The following is a 15064-nucleotide window of genomic DNA, read 5'->3' on the forward strand; positions in this document are numbered from 1 at the left end:
GGCAGATGGAAAAGCAGAAACATGATTAGCAAAAGCTGGCACCCCAGAGCTTGTGGCACCCCAGAGCATGTGGCACCCCAGAGCTTGTGGCACCCCAGAGCATGTGGCACCCAGAGCATGTGTGAATAAGCACCAGAGGACCAGAATGGGAAAGCCACAGTTATATTCATGCTCTGCTGGACAGTGAACATGTGCGGGGCCCATTCTAAGTACTCCCCAGGTATCCGACAGCCATACTGGCTGGAGAGATGGCTCGGCCGTTAAAAGCACTTGCTGCTCTTGCAGAGGACCCAAGTTTGGTTCTTAGCACCCATGTCTGGCAGCTCACTACCACCTGTAACTCTCACTCCAGGGGCTCTGACACCCTCCTCTGGTCTGCAAGAGTACTCGCACTTATGTGCACATACCCATACATGGACAAACAGACGTTATTACAAATAAATCTTTAAGCTGAGTGGTGTTGGCACAGGCCTTTAATCGCAGCACTTGGGAGGCAGAGGCAGTCAGATCTCTGTGGGTTCAGGGCCAACCTGGTCAACAAAGTGAGTTCCAGGACAGCCAGGACACAGAAAAAAATGCTGTCTTGAAAAAACAACAACAACAACAACAATAATAATAACCTTTAAAAAGTCATTAATCTCATGATGACTCTTGAAGATAAATATGCCCATTTTAGGGATCAAGGAAACGAGACAGAGACAAAGACTGAGTTGGTTTCTCAAAGTCACGGCTCCCTTCCTGGCTGCTGGCCAACCTCAGTTTGAGGATAAGAGATTAGAGAGTCCCAGGATATACAGACCTTCAGCTGGGCCTGTGGATGCATATCAGCACTTGGGGAGCTGAGTCAGGAAGATCATTGGTTCAAATATAGCCTGGGCTACTCACTGAGACTGTCTCATATCTTACCCCCAACCAATAAAAGAAGTATGTATTCCCTAAGCATGACTGTACCACATGGTTTCCCAGCCCCCACAGTGCAGGACAGTGGAAAGGTCACATTTCAGGACTGCATCCCTCAGTCTATGGACCCACAACTCTGCCAGCCGTCTCCCCTCCCAGCTGTCTCCCCTGGGCCCTTTTTAACCTGCTTCATTACTGACTTGAACACAGGATACACAATGCCACTCAATGCCACCCCCCAACCCCAATCTCCAAACTCAAAGCCCCCAGTCCCCTTTCTTTCCATGTGTCCTTTTCTCTCGGAGGCACATAGCTCTGGCTCAGCTGTTGCCAGGCAACAGACATCCCTTCATCAGTTAGTTCAGCAAGTACTCAGAAAGTCCCTACTGTGTGCTGAGTTGGCCCTTCCTCACCCACTGGCACTCCCTGACCCAGCACCTACATAGGGAAGAACTGGAATCAAGGTCATTCCATTAGGACTGTCATCATTCCCAGCTCAGCCCTGAATGCTAGTCCTTTAATCTGCCATCAGAAAAGCAAGAAAACCTCCCCAAGGAAAGAGGGCTAAGCAGGCTGCTCTCTGCCTCTCCTACAGAATGACTCAGAAGTGTGTGTGTGTGTGTGTGTGTGTGTGTGTGTGTGTGTGTGTGTGTGTCCCCGCGTGTAACTACTTCAGCAGGAAAAAAAAACTTGTGTAAGCCTATTATTGGAATAAAATATTAAAAATGAATCCAGGGTCTAAGCAAAAATGGCTGCAAAGCTTATAAAAGAAACTAAAGAAGTCAAGAAAATGTCATTTATGGCCACTCTGCCTGCAGAGTGAAAAAAGGTGGCCTGGTTTGTTTTGTTTTGTTTTGAGACAGGGTCTCATGTAACCCAAGCTGACCTCCAACTCACAGTGTAGCCAAGGATGACCTTGAATTCTGATCCTCCTGCCTCCACTTCCCAAGTGGGTGCCATAACTTCAAGCTTGTGCCACACTGCCAGGTTGTGGGTGTTGCTTTGTGTGTCCTGAGCAAGCACTCTACCGGCTGAGCTGCATCCTCAGTTTCCCACTTGGTATTATTTTAGGGTAGGCTTCTTCATATTGGTGTCTAAAGGCCACAAAGGACCGGGAGTTGGGAGACCTGCTTCTTTCTTGATCACTAGCCTTGTGGGACTCTGAGACACCGCCTCTGGACCTGTTTCTTTTCTTTTTCTTTTCTTTTTTTTGGCCGGGGGGGGGGGGGGGGGACGGGGACGGACCTGTTTCTTTATCAGACAGATCCAAACAAGCTGGGATTTTGGCCGGTAATCACGATGTGGTAAAACCAGCTGGATTAGCGTTTGTTAGCGGGGAAAGACTGGTCTGACCCTGCACAAGGCAGAGGTCCCTGTCGGAGCAGCTCCCGAACAAGACTGAATCACAGCTGATGGTGTTAGCGAAGCTAGTCATCCCCCTGTGCTCTGCTGTCCACTCATTACTCATCAGCTGGCTGAGCTCAGGTGGCTAATATCACAAGTCCATCGGGCTTCACATGACTGCAGTGCGGTCAGTCAACAGTGGCTTGCAAAACAGGTGTTCCTCCCCACTCCCCGCCCTGCAGTGATGCGGCGGGAAGGTCAGGGAATGTACCTGGGGGTCTGGATCATTGCCACATTTGTGGTGTGAGTGCATGTGTGTTTTAGTTTGTGTGGAGGTCAGAGGTCAACATTGGGGGTCATTCTTCAGGAGCTGTCCACCTTGTTTGTTAAGATTTCTTAATGACTGTGGAGCTTGGCAAGTGAGCTAGGCTGCTGGCCAGAGAGCCCTGGGGGATCTGCCTGTCTCTGCCTCCCCAGCCAGGGATGGCAGGCACATGCCATCACTCCCAGCATTTTACATGCCTCTGGGGGCAAGGGGGAATTGATCAAACTCAGATCCCCATGCTTGCAAGGCAAGAACTTAGTTGAATGACTCCCCAGGCCCATAGTTAGCTAAGTTGTACCTCTTCTCTGGAGGTCCCATACTTTGCCGGGGGGGGGGGGGGCGTGGGGGGGACAGCGCTGCCTGTGGGTCAAACGTGGCTTCAGACCTAACTTCTGACTAATTAGGAAATGTTATCTCTAGGACCAGCCCAGGCAAGTCCGAAAGTCATACCAACACTAGTTAGAGGCAGTAATGGTGCTATCGGCAAACACGGTCTTGAAGGCCTTGGCCTCAGCTGCACTGTCTGAGGAGTCAAGGAAATCTCAGAGGGGTCTCCTGTGTCTCTGTTGATATTAGTGTGCTCCGGGTTCCCACAAGGCTCTGCGGCAGCCAGTGTGAGCAGAGGCCACAGGGAGGCACTGTCTGAGGTGGCCAAGAGCAGGCAAGGGTGGCTGCTTCCTGCAGGTAAGGCTTTAGGAACAGGATACAACATTCCCCAACAGTGTCCAGGCCCGGGGACCCAAAGATGCAGCCGTCAGCGGCCCACCAGTCACCTGCCTAAGCACATCCAGTTGAAGTGGCTCGCCCTTGCCAAGCTTTGGCATGTTAGACCCCAGCCCTTTCTCTGTCACCTTAGGCAAGCTCCCTCAGCCTGGCTCTCCCCTTGAGAATCTGGCAAAACAGCTGAAGAGACTATGTCCTGTAGGAGTGAGATGACTGGCCTGTGCCAGCTGGGCCATGAAGTTGGTGTGAAGGCAGCATGGGGTTAATAGAGCATCAAGGAGGGTCTGGGCCAGGCAGAAAATGTAGAGAATGGCATAAATTAGGAGGGAAGGGACATGGCTCAGTCAATGCCACACAGACCTGAGTTGGATCACTAGGACCTACATCAAAAACACTGGGCATGATGGCATATGCTTGTAACCCCAGCATTGGGGAGGCAGAGACAAATGAATCCCTGAGGCTCACTGGCCAGACAGCATAACCTACTTAGCAAGTTCCAGGCAAGTGAGAGATCTTGTCTTAAACAAAACAAACAAACAAACAAAAAAGTCCCCCAAACAATAAGGACAAAAGCCAAGGTGGATAGAGCTGAAGGATTGATTGACAGGCGAGGCTGTCTCTGCCTCCACGTGTGCAGGCACACACATTTATGTGCCCCACAGGCATGTGCACCTACACACAGGTGAACATTCACATACACAACAGAAAAAGGGAATTAGTTGGGGCTGGGGAGGAGGCAGTGGCTTCCTCTGTGAACTGGGAGAGGGTGGACTTTTTCTTCTTCAGCTCTACCTGGTCACTTGCCGACCCAGCAGAGAGGGCTAGACACGCAGGGCTCCTGCCCCTGCATCACTGTTTCCGGGGCAGGACGTGCTGCATGTGCCATCAGTAGGGCAGGTTCCCACACCAAGGGAGCTCGTCTTTTGTAGAAGAAAATCTCACTCACCCGAGACTTTCTGCAGGTCTATAATCAATACTTTAGGAAGCTGAGGCAATAAGGTCACAACTTCTGGGCTACAGATAAGTTCGAGGATACCCTGGGCAACTTAGTGAGACCCTGTCTCAAAAATAAACAAAAGTATTTATAAATATAATTAAAAAATATTCTTAAAAAAAAAAAAAAGAGTAGAGAACCGAGCAGGAAAGCAGGCGAGACAATGGACAAGCTGCTTCTGTAATGCACCTCTGCCTGCTAATGTCACTGCTGACTCCTTTGGCTCAGAGACTCCCCCCCCCCCCCCCCGCTGTCTAAGAACCCACTGGGCAAAGTGGTGCCATACGGCTTTCTTAAATGAGTAAACAAGACCACGTCTCATTTAGAAATGGGAGCTGAGGCAGCATCTTAGTGGGTAAAGTGCTTGTCTTGCAAGTGTGAGGATCTGAGCTTGAATCCTGAAATCCACAACTAAGCTGGGCACAGGCTGGGGAGATGGTTCAGTGGGTAAAGTGCTTGCCATAAAAGCGTGAGGTCATGCATGCGTGCGCACACACACACACACACCCACACGCACCCACAATTTTAATTTCAGGGATGCAAAGATGAGAGGTGGGGGACAGGTCAATCCTGGAGCTTGCTGGCCACCTAGTCCAGCCTACGTAGTGACATTCTAGGCCAATGAGAGACACGGTCTCAAGTGAAAAGTGGACAGTATCTGAGATACAACACCTGAAGTTGTCCTCTGACCTACACACAGAGAGAAAACAAACCAGCAAGCAAACAAAAGACTCATAAATCAAAATTGGTTCCTTGCCCTTTCCCATCTCAGCACCTATCTTCTAGAGGCTCAGACTCAACCCAGACCCACCTTTAAACCATCCAGACACCACATCCATTCCTTCAGTAATTCTGTGTGCGTGAGTTTAAAATACGCCCTCCATGTTCCCGCCACGGCCTCTCTCATCCATGCACGTAGGGTCATGAACCGCCTTGACCTCCTTTGGGGTCTCCAGTGTCTGCCTTCAACCCCTCTCGTCTGGAACCTAGCAGCCAGTGAGCTGGTCAAAGTATCAGACAGATCCTTGCTCCTCAAATCAAAACCCTCCCCTGGCTCTGTTGAACTCAGGGCTCTATGTGGAGGTATCTGCCAGCCTCCCAGGCCTCAGGTCTGCCGATTCTATGTCTTGCCCTCCATATGCTTCCTTGGCTCCAGCTCCCCAGCCTCCCAGTTGCTCCTAGGTGGGCTGCTCTTGCCGCCCTTGGCCTCGAATACCTGTCACCTGTCTAGCTCGCCTCTGCTCCTATACCACCCAAGCAGCAAAGCCTCCTTTGCCATCGTTCGAATGTGCCCAGGGCTGGGAGATGGTTCAGTTGGTACAGTGCTTGTCATACAAGCATGAGGATCTGATCTAGTCCCTTGGAATCCAAGTTTAAAGAGCTGGGCATGCTCAGGAGGTGGGAACAGGTGGACATCTGGGGCCTGCTGTTAGGAAGCCTAGCCTACTTGGTGAGTTCCAGGACACGGAGAGTTTTGAGAAACAAGGTGGGGTTGGGGGATGGCTCGGTGGGTCATTCACTTATTGTGCAAGCCATAAGATCTGACTTCAGATCCTCCAAACCCACATAATGTTGGATGCTGTTGTGCACATCTACAGTCCCAGCACTCCTGTGGAGAGAAGGGATGCGAAGACAGGAGACTCCAGAAACTTGAAGGACAGCTAGTCTAGGGTAAGCAGAGGCAAACAGCAACAGACCCTGCCTCAAACAAGGTAGGAGGTGAGGACCAACATGGAGGCCTCTACAAGTGCTCCATGGCAGGTACATACCCACACTTACAGGCAGCAACACACACACACACACACACACACACACGCACACGCACACGCACACGCACACGCACACGCACACGCACACGCACGCACTGATACGCCTTCCTTGCTATGTGTCCTCCTCCTCAGTGCTTGAGAACTTCTAAGTACCTGCTCTCCCTTAAGTCTGCATGAGTGAGGACAAGCCACAATGGTACCCAGATAGCTCCCAGAGGAAATAGCGTGTCGGTCATACCTGCTTCACAGCCAGGTTGACCAAGTCGTAGCGGTGGGAGCGGCGCAGAGGCAGGCAGAAGCTGTAGAGAGCGTGCAGGACTGCGAAGAAGAAGCTGAGCAGCCCGATCTGCTTGCGATGCTGCATCCAGTGGTCCAGCCAGTCCGGGAAGCGCTGGTACTTGGTGCCCCTCTTCAGCTGAAGGGCGGCTGCCAGCACACCAGGCAGGTACACCAGGGACAGCAGCACATAAGCCACACAGGGCAGCGTGGTGTTGACCACAGACAAGGGCATCTTGTAGAACTTGTTCTCGTTCTTCTGCACGTACGGATGCAGGACGTCCCGGATGAAGTTGTAGGCATAGAAGCACACAAAGAGCCCCAGTGCCAGAAGGGTGGGCACCTTCCAGGAAGGGAAGAGGCGCAGGGGTATGGCTTCTACCTCCCGGGCTGAGGCCAGCGATCCCATGTCCAGGGGTGTGAAACCCATGGCACGTGCCATCTCTGTGATGGTGTGCTTGGCTTCCAGCTGGTCACTGCAGATGAGCACCTGTAGGAAGAAAGGGACAGTTGTCTAGAATCCCAGGCATGACTATGATGACTGCCAGGGTCAAGCTCCTCAGTGACTTGAAGAAACCGAGGCACAGAGCGGCGGGCACTGGTTCCATCGCGTGGCCAAATTGATGATACAACTAAGTGTGCAAGGTGGCTCTGGGGCTCAAGCCAAGGGTCTGGGGACAGAGGCCCTGTGGCCTCCCCTGAGGACCCACCACTGGAAGAGACTAAGCTCTCCTTGTGGATGTCCTGCTGGCTCAGGGACATCACTGTCTTGGTAGATGCTCAGTCAGGCAGCCCATGTCGCCTCTGCCAAAGCTGCTTCTGTGGACTAACGGCTCAGTGACTGCCTCCTGCATGTGGCCGCGGAATGTGTAGCAGCAACTGCAGATGCGTCCTTCAGGGCAGAGGTGTTCTCTATGGTGCGATCCTTTGGTTCCCCAGAGACCTCAGTCCCCAGCCCTGCCATCTCAGCCTGTAAGTACCTCCTGAGCTCCATTGGAAGACACATTGGTGTCTTTGGGACCCCAAGGACCGCAAGGGCCCTTGTTGACACAGCTGAAGTTCTATCTAGTCTGAGTAGTGAGCTCAGCCTCCTGCACAGCCTGCAAATCAGTACGAATATACCTCCATCTTTCAGATGAACAGACTAAGGTCTGAGAGCCTCAGTTTTTACTCTGGTACCTTTGCAGGCTGTCAAATCAGCCCAGGCTGCCCTCCCTGCTTCCTGAGCCTGGGTCTAAGGCCAGCTGATGGTGTTCTCCAGCACATCCTCTTGCTCTGTCCCCTCCAAGCCCTCTGTCCTAGTCAGCTTGAACTGTCAACATGGCCATTACATCATCGGAGAGGAGAGTCTCAGTGAAGGGATTGCTCGGATCAGATAGACCTGTTGGCATGTCTAGTGGGGATTGTCTTTTTTTTTTTAACTGAGGATCGAACTCAGGGCCTTGTGCTTGCTAGGCAAGCGCTCTACCACAGAGCTAAATCCCCAACCCAAGGGGATTGTCTTAATTGTTAATTGATGCAGGAGGGCCCAGCCCACTATGGGAGGCACCATTCCTAGGCAGGTAGCCCTGAGCTGTATTAAGAAAGCTAGTTAATCATGAGCCTGGATGAGCCAGCGAGCAGCATTCCTCTATGGTTTGTGTGGTCCTTCCTTGGCTGTGAGTTCCCAGCACAGAAGTGATGGTGCATGGGGAGCTCAGTGATGCTCGCACAGAGGCCTGGGTGATGGACTGTGACCTGTAGGCTGGGATAAGCCCTCTGTCCCCCAAGGTGCTTTCAGACAGTGTTTTATCACAGCAACAGAAGGAAATGGGACCTGTCCACTGTACCTGTCTAGTCCCATGGCACAGCCACATCTGGGCCACACAGTGAGGGATAGCCAGGTACTCTAGATTCTTTCAGAGCTGGGCCCTGGGTAGGTTTATTGGTGGACATTCTACTACATGTATGGAGTAGGGCTTTCTTTTAGTTGCATGTGGTGTTTGTGAGGATGTATGTAGGTGGGTACATGAGTTCATGTGTGTGTACATGGGTGTGTATGTATGTTGAGGACAGAGGTAAAGTCCGGTATCTTATCCTATCCCTTTCCACTTTGTTTTTTTGAAATAGGGTCTCCCACTAAACCTGAAGCTTGCCTTGTTGGTTAGACTGGTTGGCTACCAAGCCCTAGGGGCCCCCCTATCTCTGCCCCCTAGTGCTGGGATCACAACCACTACCTATCGCTTTTATGTGTATCTAAACTTAGGTTCTAATGGTTGCATAGCATGCATTCTACCCACTACACCATCTCCCCAAACCCAAAACATCTCCTTTTTGACTCCCAAGTCAACAGCCATCATCCTCTTATTCTGAGGAAACCCAGTTCCCAACTCAAGAAGAACATGGATCCCATGTCCATATAGGGTTCAAATTCCAATTCACCAGCGCTGGGCTAACATCATTATTGTCTCCAAGCTGTGACTTCCTGCTGTGTAAGATGAGATTTTTATGATAAGGAGGATGCTGGCTGCCATTCCCTAGCACATACCTGTTTGTTCCCATCCCTTGGGCCAGCTTGCAGGGCCCATGCGGAGATGACATTGAAGGCCTTGACCACAGTGCAGGCAGGGAAGAGGGAGGCCAGGTACTCGGCATTAGACTGGCGGTGCTCAAGATGCTCCTTCTCCGTGGGGTTGCTGACATCCACTAGGATCTTGCCGGCCAACTGCTCACCAAGACTACACAGTGAGGAATAGTGCTCCCGGAACATGGCTACAAAGATGACCTGTGGAGAGCTCACAGCCTCCTCTTGGAAAGTCACTTGGGCTGCCGAGGGGAAGAGGCCAGCTGTGCGTTTGGGGTTACGGCTCCCCACCACCACGCTGAAGCCAGAGCTCACCAGGCGCGTGGCCAGGGAGCGGGCAAAATCCCCACTGCCCAGGATGCCCACTTTGGGGGCCTTGTTGGGGACCTCAGCCAGGCTGCCATCACTGTCCACTAGGCGGCGACTGATCAGCGGCTTGTCCATCTCCCCCGACATTGTGGTGGCTGTAAGAGAATGCAGAGACCTGGTCACTAGAGGGCTCCCAGGGTGTCTACCCCGTTACCTCCCACTTTGTGTCAAACATGGCTGGTTAGGCCTTCATCCAGCAAACATCACTGGGTATTCCATTTGCAAACACAGGGGACAAGCTGAGCAAGAGCAGCCCCTACCTGGAAAATGCACAGGGAGTTGGGGGCACCCCTACCCACTGAGGAAGGCTGGAAAGACAGAAAATGAAGGCTGGGAAGATGGCTCAGTAGGTAAAGACCTTGCCATGCAAGCATGAAGACCAGAGCTTGGATTCCTGGCACCCACATAAATGCTAGGTGGGCCTGGAACTCAGAAAGCAGAGAGAGGGGAACCCTGGAGCACGCTGAATAGCTAGACTAGTCATACTGGTGAGCTTTGGGTTCACCGGGAGCCCCTGCCTCATTGAGTAAGGTGGAGAAGAACAGAGGCTAGATATCAACTAGGCTTTGGCCTCCACAGGCATGTGTGTCCACATGCACACATGCCACACACAGACACTTGGAGAAAGAAAGAAGACAGGAAAACTGAAGAGAACATGGCAAAGGGGAAAGGAATCTGGGTGAAGCCTCTCAGCATCTGAAAAGCAAGAATTCCAGCATGAAGAACGATGCCGTGATGTGTCTGTGATGGCTTCTGACACTGATTACACTTATTTCCACAGAGAAGAATGGTAAAACAGCAACGGCCTGGGATGGGGAGATAGCTCCAAGGATAAAAAGCCTGCCACACAAGCTTGACTTGGGATCTCCAGAATCCACAAGTCAGTTGTGGGAGCATAGATGCTCATATGTGCAGAATCGGGCAGATCCCTTGGGAACCACTGGCCTGCCAGTCTAGCTGAATTGGTTTCAGGGCCCGGTGAGAGACCCTGCCTCAAAAAAATAAGATGGGGAGAGAATGAAAAAAAAGAAGACACCTGACATTGATCTCTGGCTTACACACACACAGACACACACACACACACACACACACACACACACACACACACACAGACACAAACTTACACATGCACACACAAATTTTAAAAAAAAGATAAAAAATGCGTCCCTTACAGAAATAAGTTGAAAGGGCTGGGCACACCTACACTCACAGGTGTCCTAAGTACTGAGCAAACACTGGCTGCAGGAGAAGACCCCTCTGCACCAACGCCAGGCACCCCTTAGGAGATGAGCTAGGGGTGTCAGGGGTAAGCACTCCGTGGCGGGTAGGCAATGGGGACCCTCTGTCCGGCCATCTAGAACCTGGGAGCATCCCACTTGACCCTGCCAGGCTTCCAGACTAGGGTGTCCACATTTGCTAACCATTTGTGTGACCCCAGAAGCCTGGATGGACAGAAGTGTGTCTTCCATCTCTACTCTCAAATTGCTGAGGCAGGAGAATAGGACAAAGAATAAGGTTGGGGAAGGCTTTGTGCAGAACCTTACAAAATTAGCACATAAAAATTGTCAGAAGGAAAGCTTGAGAATCCTTGGCTTTGGCAACTAAATCAGGCCACTAGCACAGGTGTGTGTGTGTGTGTGTGTGTGTGTGTGTGTGTATGATGTACATATGTGTGCACATTTGTGAGTCTGTGTATGTGTGGACATCAGAGGACAGCCTTCTATGTTGGTCCTCACTGTCTACCATGCTTGAGATGGGATCCGTTGTTTTTCCTGTGCATATGCCAGGCTAGCTGGCCCACTTCCCATCTCCATATAGGAATGCTGGAGTTACAGATGCTCACTACCATAGCTTTTTTTGTGGGTTCTGAGGATTCGAACTCAGATCCTCACACCTGAACTGCAAATGCTTTTTACTGAAGCACCTTCCCAGCCCCTGCCCCCACAGATCTTCCTGGGTATGGCCACACCCAAGCACAAGGCCTGCCACTGGTCTGATGGTGATGGGGAGAGACAGAGTAGTTGGCACACATCCTGGAGTTCTGAGAGGCCTAGAAGTCACTGCTGCCTGTGTGTGTGGTGGAGGTAAGAGTTTGAATCATCTGGTCTGGCCTCTAGCTGTGCCTGGCCGCTGATGTGGGATCTATTTATAGACTGAGGCACACAGAGAGGGGATCCAATTGCAGCTGGGAGCCTAGGTCTACAGCCTGCACACAGACCTACTCCCCTTCCTGCCAAGCTACAGACAAAAGTGCACTGTGGTTGGGGTGACCCAGTGCCCTCTGGATCTCTGCCAGGCTCCTTGTCCTCTCTCACTTTCCAGAAGAGCCAAAACATGGACTACAATTTTGGCTCTGATGTTTGACCGACCTACCAGCTCCTGCCTGCTCTTAGGGAAGCAGGAATGAGGGTAGTCATGCAGACCATGGTCCTAGCCTTCTCACATGGGTTGTGCCAACCCTTCACATTATAAAGTGGTCATGGATGGCCATCGGGAATCCCTTGGGTGCAGTTCTCCTTAAAAATTACAATACACACTATAAGGGAGAGCAGGCAGATTCCCACCCAGAGCCCAGGATTACCTCAGAGTGCCAGGGATGCCCATATGTTACCTTTGGGTGTGTGTCCACACTCTAAGGATGCAGCCCAGGGCTTTGCACACACCAAGGCTCGAATTCATTCTACCACCGAGCTATGTCTTCTGCCTCCTTACAGATTTGTTTCTTCTTTGACCTTTGTGTGGGGGGGAGGCAGTGTTGTGGGGGTGGGGTGAAAGGGTGCGCACGTCCCCACGGTTCAAGTGAGGTCAGAGAACAACCTCGATGCTGGTCCTTACCTACAACTTTATTTGAGATGGGGTCATTTGGTGCTCACTACTATGCACAACAGGCTAGGTGGGCTGCAAGGGCCAAGGATTCGCCCATCTCTGCCACTCAGCTTGTCATAGGAACACTGGGATTACAGGCGCATGCCGCTGCATATGGCTTGTATGTAAGTTCTAAGAATCCGAACTCAGGTCTTCATGCTTGCTCTACAAGCTCTGAAGCATCTCCCCGGCTTCTTCTTCTTCTTCTTCTTCTTCTTCTTTTTTTTTTTTTTAATTTCAAGAAAGGGTCTTATGTAGCATAGGCTATCCTCAAACTCATTATGTAGCTGAGGATAACCTGATCCTCCTGCCTCTACCTCCTGAGTGCTGGGATTAGAAGTGTGCACCTGGTTTACGCAGTGATGGAAACTGAACCCAGGGCAGCCACATCTCCAGGAGCCATGTTTTAAAGAACATTTGTATTCCTCAGCCTCCTCTCTCATGGTCAGGACTTTGTCAAAGATGTTTGCTTCTGATAGTCTGTGTCTTGACCCAGGTCCTGCTAACCTGCTACACATAAGCCCCCATGTCCACCAACATGCCACTGAAATGTTAACCAACAAGAACAGGAGAGGACCTTGGAAAATCCCATATCCGATAGGGACTTTTCTGTATTCACTGGCTGAGCCGTCTCACTAGCCCAGAAGTCAGAAGTTCATACACTTCATGGAAATGGAAAAAAGTGTGGTCGCTGTGAAGGAGACCTTTCTGACAGATCCTCATCAAGTTAAGCTGAGTTTTCCACAGCCCCAACTATTCTGCTCCCAGGAGAAATGAAAACACATCCATATGAAGATACGTAGTAACAACAATATTCATCATAGCAAAAAATAGAAATAACTCAAATGCCTAGCGACTGATTGTTAAATTAACAGGGTCCATCCCAGGAGTGGAATGCTACTAGGCTGTAAAGAACAGCGATTTGCTAACACCTGCTCCAGCAAGGGTGACCCTTGTGAGTAGTATGCTCGCCAGCTGTAGTAGCACGCGCCTACAATCCAAGCGCTTGAAAGACTGAAGCGGAAGATCTTTAAGTTCAAGGCTAGTGTGGGCGCCTTGCCGGGACCAGTCTCAAACAAACAAATGGAAGCAGATGCTTAGGAGGAAGGCAGTGGGAAGGGCCGTGGATCCTATGACTCCATCAGTGTGAAACACCAAGAGTCAGCAGATCCACAGACAGAAAGCGGATTAGTGGTTTGTAGGCAGAGGAGGGCTTTGGGAGAAAATGGGGAGTGAGCTCACCAGCACAGGGCTCCTTTTTGTAGTGATACAAATATTACAAAATTGATTGGGATGACAGCTGCACAATTGAATATATGCAAAAAAAAAAAAAACCAAAAACAAAAACAAAAAACAAAAAAAACCCAACCGGAATATATACAATATATGCAAACTACATGCTAGAGCGGTGGCTCAGTGGTCAAGAGCTTGCACTGCTTTTGAAGATGTGTGAACCTGGTTCCCAGCACACAGTGCCTGGCTCACAACTACCTGTAACTTCAACTCAAGGACAATCTGATGGCCGGGCGGTGGTGGCACACGCCTTTAATCCCAGCACTCGGGAAGCTGAGCCAGGAGGATCTCTGTGAGTTCAAGGCCAGCCTGGTCTACAGAGTGAGATCCAGGACAGGCACCAAACTATACAGAGAAATCCTGTCTCGAAAAACCAAAACCAAAACCAAAAAGGAGAATCTGACGCCTCTGACCTCCACAGGTGTTGCGTTCAATGCATGTACTACACACAGACACACAATTAAAAATAAAAAATAAACAATAAAAATTTAAAAGTTTTTATGTGCTTGCTCAGTACAGAGACTCTGGGTTTAATCTCAGGTATCTATCACATGCACAAGTTTTGTTTTTGTTTTTAAAGAAATTGAGTTTCCAAGGACTATTATTTCTGTGACTGAAGAGTAAACACGCATAAGGCTGAGCCTGGATTCTGGGATGCATCTGTCTCTGCATTCCAATGCTGTTTCCTTGTTTTCTACCTAGTTGAGCCCTCTAAGTCCCATGACCTGCAGAGAAGCCAAACTTACGCAACAGCCACAGTTAACTGTTGGAAAGGAGCCATCGACCCCGGGACTCAACTCCACCCTTGGCTCAATAGCATCCTTGGTCTTGGCTGGCCCTGTGGCTTCTTTCTCCTACTGCTGAGTTCGTTGTTCCAGGGTGGTATGGATGGATCTGTGTATGAGTGCTGGGGTCTGGGGGCCCACTCCATGGCTCCCAGAGTGGACATACGCTCCAGGCAGGAGGGACCAGATAGCCTCTGCTGTTCACTGAAAGGCCTGGGGTTTAAACAAGGCCATGCAGCTGGATATGGCACACAGCTGCAACTCTTCCAGGAAGAGCACTAGGTCTCATTCCTCCCATTGGTGTGAATCTGCTTTGTCCCCTCTGAAACTCCCATGGAAATGTAATCCCACTACGGGCCATGAGGAGGAAGGACATTTAAGAGGTGGATTAAACAGAGAATGCTTAGCCAATGAAGTACTGTGCCTTGCAAGAGTGAGGACCCAAGTTCAATACCCAGCACCCATGTAAAAAAGCCAGCGTGGTTGTCTTAGTTAGGGTTTACTATTGCTGTGAAGAGACACTACGACCACAGTGACTCTTTTTTTTTTTGGTTTTTTTTTTTTTTTTAAGACGGGGTTTCTCTGGGTAACTTTGGTGCCTTTCCTAGAACTCACTCTGTAGCCCAGGCTGGCCTCGAACCCACAGAGATCCACCCTGCTCTGCTTCCCGAGTGCTGGGATTAAAGGTGTAAGCCACTACCCCCTGGCTCCCACGGTGACTCTTATGAAGAAAATATTTAATTGAGGGGGCTTGCTTACAGTTTCAGAGGTTCAGTCAATGATCATCATGGCAGGGAGCATGGCGGCGTGCAGGCAGAAGTGGTGCTGGAGCTGAGACTGCTACGTCAAGCAGGCAAC

The 15064-nt window shown here is 50.7% G+C and overlaps 1 protein-coding gene across 4 annotated transcripts in view; it reads right to left on the reverse strand.

The window, feature by feature from the left end:
- The window catches only part of Steap3 (STEAP3 metalloreductase), a 44535-nt gene that overhangs the window by 9818 nt on the left and 19653 nt on the right, over positions 1-15064 (reverse strand). For all 4 annotated transcript variants that reach the window (XM_036202433.1, XM_036202435.1, XM_036202434.1 and 1 more), the window contains exons 2-3: positions 8859-9358; positions 6294-6821 (exon numbers count right to left, since the gene is read on the reverse strand). In XM_036202433.1, coding sequence (XP_036058326.1) covers positions 6294-6821; positions 8859-9350 — 1020 coding nt within the window. In that variant the 5' untranslated portion in view covers positions 9351-9358. The remainder of the gene's footprint in view (positions 1-6293; positions 6822-8858; positions 9359-15064) is intronic.

The sequence above is a fragment of the Onychomys torridus genome, chromosome 11 (genome assembly GCF_903995425.1).
Source record: "Onychomys torridus chromosome 11, mOncTor1.1, whole genome shotgun sequence".
Classification (NCBI taxonomy): Eukaryota; Metazoa; Chordata; class Mammalia; order Rodentia; family Cricetidae; genus Onychomys; species Onychomys torridus.